We start from the raw sequence: 10413 nt of genomic DNA on the forward strand, positions 1-10413 counted from the left end.
GCACCGCATTTGGTGTTAAAACAGCTTATGACTCTTGGGGAGTGCATTGTGTCTTGATGAATTTCTGATGAATGTATTACTCTCATTTATATGCTTATTTGAGTGATTTGAGTATTATTATTATTATTATTATTATAATTATCTATTGTATTATTGCCCACACCTTTGGCATTATTATCAGGTATGTATGCTTTGGTTAATAAAAAAGTCATTCTGTGTAAATGCAGTCAGAGATGAGAAGAGAAATTAGAAGAGCAGCATTAATGTCACAATGAGGGTAGATTTATGAATGCAAGGCCATAAGGACACTTGCGTTCTGTTCTGTAACTCATGATAAGGCACACCTGCACATGCACCCACACTCATTTGTAATGACATCTAAAAAATATGAGTACCCATGAACTTCAGCTAAATTTACAGTTGACAGCTCAGTGGACAGTGAACAAGATATATTGTTGAGCATTGTTTTTAGACTAAGTCATCGCTTTTGAAACAGGAAGGAAAGACCTTAACTGGACATGGGTAAGACCCCTGAAGAGATTCTATTGGTGGCGGGCACCTAAGAGATTTAAGATCCCATTAACGGAGAAGCTGATGGAGGTGTGTGTGTAAATTTGGGTGGAGTATTAAGACAGCCTATGTGCTAGCCTATGTTCAGCAGACACTCAAACGACCTGTCTCTGTTGTTACTGATGCTGCAACAATAAACTGCTTTGCCTAAAGACTTCAGAGATCTCAGACTGTCATTTTTTGAAATGTTTGACTTAGAGACTTCGAATATTTTGCAGACCAGAATCTTTTTTCCACAACAAGACCTGTGTGCTGGAAGAATGAGACAAAATGACACCTGAAACACTTCATCACCTGGTGTCTTCAGTTCCTAAACGTCCTTTAAGTGTTGTGAATAGGTACGGCAACATTACCAACCTTTTTATTGCACATGCTGAAATGTATTCAGCATTCTATACTTAAAAATAAGTGGAAGAAATCATTTTAGAAATAGGACAAACATATGGCGAATTCTTTTATTTCTCAAAAATACATTATACCCATGTAAAAGTTGTCATCAAATCAAGAGGAATCTCATGGCGTCACATTGACAGTTAAGAAAAATACAAAAACATCACTTAAAGCTGAAACAAACTTTGATAACCATTCATAACTCAGCAAAACAGTGCTCTAGATCAGGGGTTCCCAAACTTTTCAGCCTGTGACCCCAAAAATAATCATATCAGTGGCTCGCGACCCCCATTTTTCAAGGTGTTTGTACTGTAAATATGTAAACGTTGCAGACAACTATAGGCAAATATAAACATGAGCTTATTGACAACACAAAAATGCAACAGTCTATTAGCCAGATAATGTTTTTTAAAGTCATTTATGGATTTAATTACATTTTGCTTTGAAAATTAAAGGCTGATGGCTGATTGTTATTTTTATGTTGTTGTTTCTTTATATTCGGTCGGTTATGAATAAAATATGGTAATTTTAATAGTTTAATAACATTTATTTGAGTTTTGGATATCCCCAAGTGACCCCTTGTCATTGTCCCGTGACCCCCCAGGGGGTCCCGACCCCCACTTTGAGAACCACTGCTCTAGATTAGCTGGGAAATCTGTGAGCAGGATTTAAAATGTGTTCAGCCTCTCGGCTAACATAACTACATTCTTATTAGTAGTTGAAAACATTACAATGAACATTCAAGTGCCAATAATTTGATGAAAACCTCCAGATGTCATGCAAACAACTGATGCAACTCTATATCAGACGGCAGGAGCGATGGATGACGAGCATTCAAAGAGCTGTGATCGAGTGCAGCGCACGTTAAACCTGCTTTCAAGAGTTCACACTTAGCTTATGATTGATAAGAACGCTTGTTTGGCGTGCTGTCCCGGGAAAGAGCCCTGAGCTTATAAGATCCTCGAGCCCTGGGCTCCCTCCCGTTGCAAGGCGAGAGGGGAGTTTGAGCTCAGGTAGATCTCGATGACTCCCCCTCTTGCTTATTGTAGCTAAGTGTCAGATATGGATGCTGAGAAGGTGTACTCAGAGTTCGGCTAAAATATTTTGGATTAATTGTTTAGGGGGCTTGTTTTTGGACTGTGGGAGGAAACCGGACGACTCCCACGCGATCACGGGGAGAACGAGCAAAACTCCGCACAGAAATGTTGCCTGGTTTGGAAGGGGATTAAACCAGGGGCATTCTTGCTGTGAGGCAACAGCTCTAATCAATGGCCACCGTTTGAAAGGAGGGAAAGTAGGGTTGGGTGGGGGGGGTATCTTCAAGACGAAGATTTCGAGATGAGAGTTAAAGAACATCTAGTAGGATAATTAGCTAAAGTTGGAACAGCTAAGCACGTGATCCTCTCGAAATTCGTTTATAAATGAACTTCACCATATCTTTCAACATTCTCACTGCAGATTCGTCACATGTTGATGCTCAGGCCCTGTCCACATGAACACGGGTGTTTTCAGAGTCGCACTTTTTTATGCGGTTTCACCGTTTGTCCACACAAAAATGCAGTGTCAGGTGACTGAAGCCCAAACTTTCTGTAGAGTGTATAAAACTCTGAGTACAGTGTGGTCATGTGGATGATTCAATCGGTGTTCGCACTATGACCTCAGCGTGTGCGCTGTTTTCAACCAATCACGTCTCACTAAAGGTCCTGGTATACTTCAAACGAGGAACGTTCTTGAGGGTAAAAACAAGTCAAAATGATCGAGTGACGGTATACTGTTTTCACACACCTCCACGCTGCAGTGGGTGGGATTGTAAAAGTGTCAGCATTGAGAATGTGCTGCATCTTCATGTGCACCGGTCACACATTGCATAGATGATTATAAAATAAAGAATTATAAAAATGTATATGTAATAATAAATGCCTTGTGAGGGAAATAAAATCAGCATATCTCAGTCAGATCAAGGACTCCTAATACAGAGTCATAAGGCTTCTTTACACTGCAAAGGCGGCACAGAAACCAAACCTGAAGCGGCTACAATAAAAACAAATGTGTTTACACGAACTGTGTGAAGATGACTATGAATAACGATTTCCTTATTATCAACCAGTGATGACAAGGACATTACAGGGATCGTTCACTCAGAAATGAAACTTCTACCATCATTTACTTCACTCTTTTCTTCAGTTATACACTAAGAGAGACATTGTAAATAATCCTGGAAACCTCTGACCATTGACTTCCATGGTATTTGTTTGTCCTACTATGGAAGTCAATGGTTTTCCAGCATTCTTCACAATATCTTTAGTGTTCAACAGAAGAAAGTAAACTCTTAACGAGAAGAAACTCTTAAAGCTTTGGAACCCCTTGAGGGAAAGTAAATAGAGAGTACATTTTCATTATTTGAGTGAACTTCCCTGTTAATCTCAATATTGCCATTGAGTCAGTCTGCGGCAGACGTCCCATACGAAGCACCACCCATTAAAAATCCATTGAATAGCAAACTCCCAGGATGGAGCAGGAAGCGAGTCAAACGTGGAAGACTTGAAGGGGCTTTTGCAAAAAGACCTTTTCATTTCATCTGGCTTCTGCTTTCTTTCCTGAGTGATGGATCGAAACGCTGCCGCATCTTCAGGTCATGAGGGCCACTGTGCTTTCGGGCTGTCCTCCGACCAGCTCACAGAAGAACTCCAGCGCCAGCCGCACGTGGATGGGCACAAACACATAGGAGGTGTAAATGACCATGGCCACCATAGTGAAGAGCACGGTGTTGAAGATAGACTGCTCCCACGGCTCCAGCACATAGATCCCAGTGATGAGCAGATACTGGTAGTAGAGCCAGCTCATGTACTCTCTCATGTTCTTCATGTCCATGCGGAGGCAGAAACACCGCCGATCTGAGGGAAGACAACACTGTTAACTGAGCAAACTCACACCAGAACTAACCTATTAGAACTATCCTTTAAGAACTAACCTATTAGAACTAACCTATTAGAACTAACTTTTTAGAACTAACCTATTAAAACAAACCTTTTAGAACTAACCTATTAGAACTAGCCTATTAGAACTAACCTTTTAGAACTAACCTATTAGAACTAACCTATTAGAACAAACCGTTTAGAACTAACCTATTAGAACTAGCCTAATAGAACTATCCTTTAAGAACTAACCTATTAGAACTAACCTATTAGAACTAACTTTTTAGAACTAACCTATTAGAACTAACCTTTTAGAACTAACCTATTAGAACTAGCCTATTAGAACAAACCGTTTAGAACTAACCTATTAGAACTAGCCTATTAAAACTAACCTTTCAGAACTAACCTATTAGAACTAGCCTATTAGAACTAACCTTTTAGAACTAACCTATTAGAACAAACCGTTTAGAACTAACCTATTAGAACTAGCCTATTAGAACTAACCTTTTAGAACTAACCTATTAGAACTAGCCTATTAGAACTAACCTTTTAGAACTAACCTATTAGAACTAGCCTATTAGAACTAACCTTTTAGAACTAACCTATTAGAACTAGCCTATTAGAACTAACCTTTTAGAACTAACCTATTAGAACTAGCGTATTAGAACAAACCGTTTAGAACTAACCTATTAGAACTAGCCTATTAGAACTAACCTTTCAGAACTAACCTATTAGAACTAGCCTATTAGAACTAACCTTTTAGAACTAACCTATTAGAACTAGCCTATTAGAACAAACCGTTTAGAACTAACCTATTAGAACTAGCCTATTAGAACTAACCTTTCAGAACTAACCTATTAGAACTAGCCTATTAGAACTAACCTTTTAGAACTAACCTATTAGAACTAACCTATTAGAACAAACCGTTTAGAACTAACCTATTAGAACTAGCCTATTAGAACTAACCTTTTAGAACTAACCTATTAGAACTAGCCTATTAGAACTAACCTTTTAGAACTAACCTATTAGAACTAGCCTATTAGAACTAACCTTTTAGAACTAACCTATTAGAACTAGCCTATTAGAACTAACCTATTAGAACTAGCCTATTAGAACTAACCTATTAGAACTAACCTATTAGAACTAACCTATTAGAACTAATCTATTAGAACTAGCCTATTAGAACTAACCTTTTAGAACTAACCTATTAGAACTAGCCTATTAGAACTAACCTATTAGAACTAACCTATTAGAACTAACCTATTAGAACTAACCTTTTAGAACTAACCTATTAGAACTAACCTATTAGAACTAACCTTTTAGAACTAATTTATTAGAACTAACCTTTTAGAACTAACCTTTTAGAACTAACCTATTAGAACTAGCCTATTAGAACTAACCTTTTAGAACTAACCTATTAGAACTAGCCTATTAGAATTAATCTTTTAGAACTAACCTATTAGAACTAACCTATTAGAACTAACCTTTTAGAACTAATTTATTAGAACTAACCTTTTAGAACTAACCTATTAGAACTAACCTTTTAGAACTAATTTATTAGAACTAACCTTTTAGAACTAACTTATTAGAACTAGCCTATTAGAACTAACCTTTTAGAACTAACCTTTTAGAACTAACTTATTAGAACTAACCTTTTAGAACTAACCTATTAGAACTAACCTTTCAGATGTGACTTTTTACACCTAAAAGCTCTAAAAAGGTAGACTACTGGGATGTAAAACTACACAATAATTCATTATTTAAATATCTTAAAGTAATAGCTTTCATTATAGATCTCTGCATTCTTAAAGTGACACCTCTGTTATTTAATGTTAATCAAACCAAATATCTAAATGAGAGATTAATTTATTCCCTTCACTAAATAACTATAGCTACAATAATATATTTACATTATACAGTGAATTATTGTGTAGTTTTACATCCCAATGTTGGCAGGTACAATTATTGTGCAGCCACAATTTATACTGCCTAGGAGTGGTGTAGGTCTTTAAAGAGCCGCATGTATTTATGACATAAATGAATAACTCTATGGCATTCAAATACCTGGGGTTTAGTGACTCGTATATTGTATTATTTATTTTTAGGGCTGCAGTCTGATAATATTGATAACAATGTCATTATAGGGATGAAAATATCCTCATTTACACAACACTCCAGTGGGTGTAAACTTTTAAGAGTTTCTTTCTACCACAAAACAAGTTATTCTGTACCAATTTCCACTATTAACTACTGGCTTACCTGCCTATTATTTAGATATGAACTGTTTATGAGCACTTATAAAGTATGATCTTATTCTACATCCCTAGTCAATACCCAAACCTAAACCCAACTAATATCTTACAAACTATTAAAAAGCAAAATAATATAATAAATGAATATAATATAATAATATATAATAATAATAATAATAATAAAAAATAATAATTAATAATATTATAATTAATTAATAATTATATAATAATATATTATATATTATTATAATATAATAATGATTATAATTAGCAGCTAATTAGTAGTTTATTGAGCTTAAAGTGTTAGTGGTTTGATCATACCTTAGCAAGAATTGTACATTAAAATAAAATGTGATCAATATTATTAAAGTCAATGCTTTTTTCAGCATCATTCTTCAGAATATCTTTCTTTGTGTTCAACAGAAGAAAAACAACTCAAAACAGGCGAGTGAATTATGACAGAGTTTTCATTTCTGTGTGAACTATCCCTTTAACTGTAAAAACAAAAACAACAGCTAATAGATAGTGTTGTGTAAGTTCAGAAAAAGCTATTTATTAGTAATAACATCATTAAAAATTGGTTTTAAATGAGAGCTATTATGCAAAAGTCACTTTTATAAGGGGTTTAAACACAGTTGTGTGGCAGCAATGTGTGAATATATTATTAATTTAATGGGTTAAGCAAAATAAATTTTTTTTTCGCTTTGAAATAACATTATTTTGACATATTATTTATGGAAACAACACAATATTTGTTGCTTGTCCTGAAATTTTTAGATATTTGGAATAGAAAACAGGTGACATGGTGGCTCAGTGGCTTCGGTTTCCCCCTCAGTCCAAACATATATGCGCTGTAGGGGAATTGATTAACTAAATTGGCCGCAGTGTGTGTGAATGAGTGTGAATGGGTGTTTCCCAGTACAGTACAGTATGTTGCTTGGACCTCACAAATATAGGCTATACTTTGTCATCCCATTCATTAACTCTTGTTAATAAATTTTGAAATATAAGTTACATGTATATATGACCTATTTGTATATCTTTGAAATCTAAACATTTACTTGGATTTTAAAAATTAAATGAGAAATTAGATCTGCTTACTGTGGGTTAGAAAAGCCAGTGATTAAACTATACCTGTCAACATTGGGATAGATAAATACGGCATACTCCCCCAACAACCGTAACAAATATGGGGAGGAAATTATCTTCACATGAGCAAATACATTAGAAAATTTAAAATAAAATAAAAGGTTTAGCCTATTAAAATCAGTTTAATGATCACAGCGGTGTTATCGTACACATTAAAGGGTTAAAATTGTGTTTTTTCTTTAATTATTCAGCGATTCCTCCGTGTACCACTAGAAGGAAGCCTGCGTACCACTGGAGGTACACGAGAACCACTGAGTTAGAGCATTAATAAATGCTGTCTCAACTGTACCATGGTACTGTTTCAACTGTGCTCAATAAAGGACAAAAATCCACCCCTGCTGAAAAATCCAGCTTAAACCAGCCTAGGCTGATTGGCTGGTTTTTGCTGGTCGACCAGGCTGGTTTTAGAGGGGTTTTGGCCATTTCCAGCCTGATCTTAGCTGGTCAGGCTGGGAGACGATCAGCTAAAACCAGCTTGACCAGCCTAGCCAAGCTGGGAGTCCAGCCAAAACCAGCTATGTCGAGGCTGGAAATGGTTGGAAACCAGCCTGGAAATGGCCAAAACCCCTCTAAAACCAGGCTGGTCAACCAGCTTAAACCAGCCAACCAGCCTAGGCTGGTTTAAGCTGGATTTTTCAGCAGGGACCTTATGTTTATGGTTCTGGTAAATATAAACTACTTATGGTTATTATTAATTTGTGATATTTTATGACACAATCAAAAGAAATCTCATGTGGAAATCCACTTAAATTCAGCAGTTTTTGTGTAGTGATTAAAAATAAATCAACAAAGTGTCTCTACTCAATGTACAACATTGCTCACAGTCAATTAAATAGTGCTAATGTTGTTTTAAAGTCATGCTTAATGCGATTTCAGACCCATTATTCAAAATACAGCGTAATAAACAATACACGGACCCTTAAGATGAAGAAATATATACAGATATAAAACCGACTTTACCTTAAAGTCCTCCAGATGTAAACACAAACGTCAAATAGCCTAGATGTCTCCGCGATGCTATCATGGGTCGTTTAGTCTTACAGTTGTGTTGAAGCTGGATGATAAATGAAAACTCCTGCGCTGTCAGGTCCGCAGGGGGTAACAGAGTAAATAGTAACTCACCTCCGCGGCGAAGCTGCAGTGTGGAGTGGACGCGATGACAGTGGAGCCCGCTGCAAAGCTGCTCTACCAGTTATAAACACAGCAATCACCACTCCCACATCTCGGGTTTACTTATGAGTGGCGAAAGAAAGGATCAAACGTGTTTTAAAAGCCTTTTCCTAACATGTGGTGCAGCGTCTCTCTCTCTCTCTCTCTCTCTCTCTCTCTCTCTCTCTCTCTCTCTCTCTCTCTCTCTCTCTGCGGTAATGATGCTGCAGAACGGTACTCCGTGACGTCACCTGCCGCAGGGATGTTTTGGGTCACCCCTACTTAGTAATAACTAGTAATTATCACTCAGACTTTGCTCACAAATCTGAAGAGTCTATTTACATTTTTTAAATTTTTCATTATTAGGAAATTCTGTTATACAGTGCTCAGCATAACTGAGGACACCCCATTATTAAAAATGAATATTTGTATCGATTTCTCAGTGAATATAGGCAATGTATTTTGGTGTATTTAAACAGATTTATTAAACAGATATATTTATTAAAATAATATTTTAGTCACCAAACATATTTAGAAATCATCACCTTAGAACTGTATGGTTCTATCTGACATTTTTGTCAAAATTGAGTTGACATATTCTTATTACATGACAACTTATTTACATTATGGGATATTTTTTTATAAGTTGTTTACATTTTAAAACTTTTTATTTAATAAACAAGTTACACACATACTGTTTGCTATGGAATGCAAAAGCTTTGAAGCTCAATATCTCAACATCAATCAGAACGCAGATAGAACCTTATAATTTCAAGGTGACCAAATAGAAAGATAATACAATTAAATTCAAGCAAAATATTGCAAAAAAATAAAAGAATAAAAAATTACAACCTAGAAAATTTCAACACATTTTTTCTTGATTTTTCCTCTTTTTTTAAATTTGTATTTAATATTTTTTTATAACATAAATTAGGGTGTTCTCGCTTTTGGACTGTTATTGTAAGTTATTTTGTTAAATAAGCTCCAGATTTGGCTTTGGTATTGACTAATCTAATGTATATTAAGATAATATTGTAGAACTTCTTATAGAAAATATGAATTTAAAAGAGAGATTTGCGAGAGGTGAACTCATATATGCTGAGCATTGTACATAAACAAAAATGCACGACTTTGATCCCAAATCTTTCCATATGTGTAACAACAACGACGACAACAAAAACATGTCAGATTTTTGGTACTGTATATAAAGAATCTCTGTTATCTATTGACTTAGATTTAGATAGCTTTCTTGCAATGCTCTTAATTAATTAATTTATTTATTTTCGTAAACTGCTATAGCCTACTATTGTATTTTATCTACCCCTTCCTTTGTTGTGTTTTGTTATTTTCTCTCTCTCTCTGTGAAATGGAGTGAATGTAACTTTTATTTTCATTCTTTAATATTGATCTGCTGATTGTGTTTGTATATTTTCATTCATTTTCCTTCGGCTTAGTTCCTTTATTCATCTAAGGGTTGCCACAGCAGAATGAACCACCAACTATTTCAGCATATGTTTTTTTCCAATTATTATTATTTTTTTTTTTTCAACTTTAAATGATAGGATAGCAGAGGACAGACAGGAAATCATTGGGAGCTGAGAGAGGGGAAGGGTCAGCATAGGACCTCAAGCCAGGAATCAAACACTTAACCACTAGGCTACTGGCACCAACATCCAGCATATGTTTTAAACAGCGCATGCGCTTCCAGCAGCAACCCAGTACTGGGAAACATCCATAAACTCTCATTCACACACTATGGTTAATCATATGTTTGGACAGTGGGGGAAACCGGAGCACCCAAAGGAAACCAACACGAGGAGAACATGCAAACTCCACACAGAAACGCCAACTGACCCAACTGGGACTCAAACCACTGAGCCGCCATGCAGCCCCTATGCACACTTTGCATTTAAAAAAAATTCTTGTTAAAAGTGCAATTGGATTGAGTGTGGCACCAAGAGAAAAACACGCTTCTGTTTGCTACGTGC

The 10413-nt window shown here is 35.9% G+C and overlaps 1 protein-coding gene across 2 annotated transcripts; it reads right to left on the reverse strand.

Annotated features, from left to right (window-relative positions):
* Positions 1–1011: 1011 nt before the first annotated feature.
* On the reverse strand, positions 1012–8503 carry sptssb (serine palmitoyltransferase, small subunit B). Of its 2 annotated transcripts, none has more exon segments than NM_001159833.1 (2): positions 1012–3854; positions 8399–8503. In NM_001159833.1, a coding segment is annotated over 1 exon segment (243 nt). In that variant the 5' UTR covers positions 3832–3854; positions 8399–8503; the 3' UTR covers positions 1012–3588.
* Between the last annotated feature and the right edge of the window lie 1910 nt (positions 8504–10413).

Source organism: Danio rerio, chromosome 15 (assembly GCF_049306965.1).
Source record: "Danio rerio strain Tuebingen ecotype United States chromosome 15, GRCz12tu, whole genome shotgun sequence".
Lineage (NCBI taxonomy): Eukaryota > Metazoa > Chordata > Actinopteri > Cypriniformes > Danionidae > Danio > Danio rerio.

What these genes read in the sequence shown, in the direction of transcription:
- sptssb (NM_001302808.1), bottom strand. Translation starts at nt 3,831, where the DNA reads ATGGACATGAAGAACATGAGAGAGTACATGAGCTGGCTCTACTACCAG.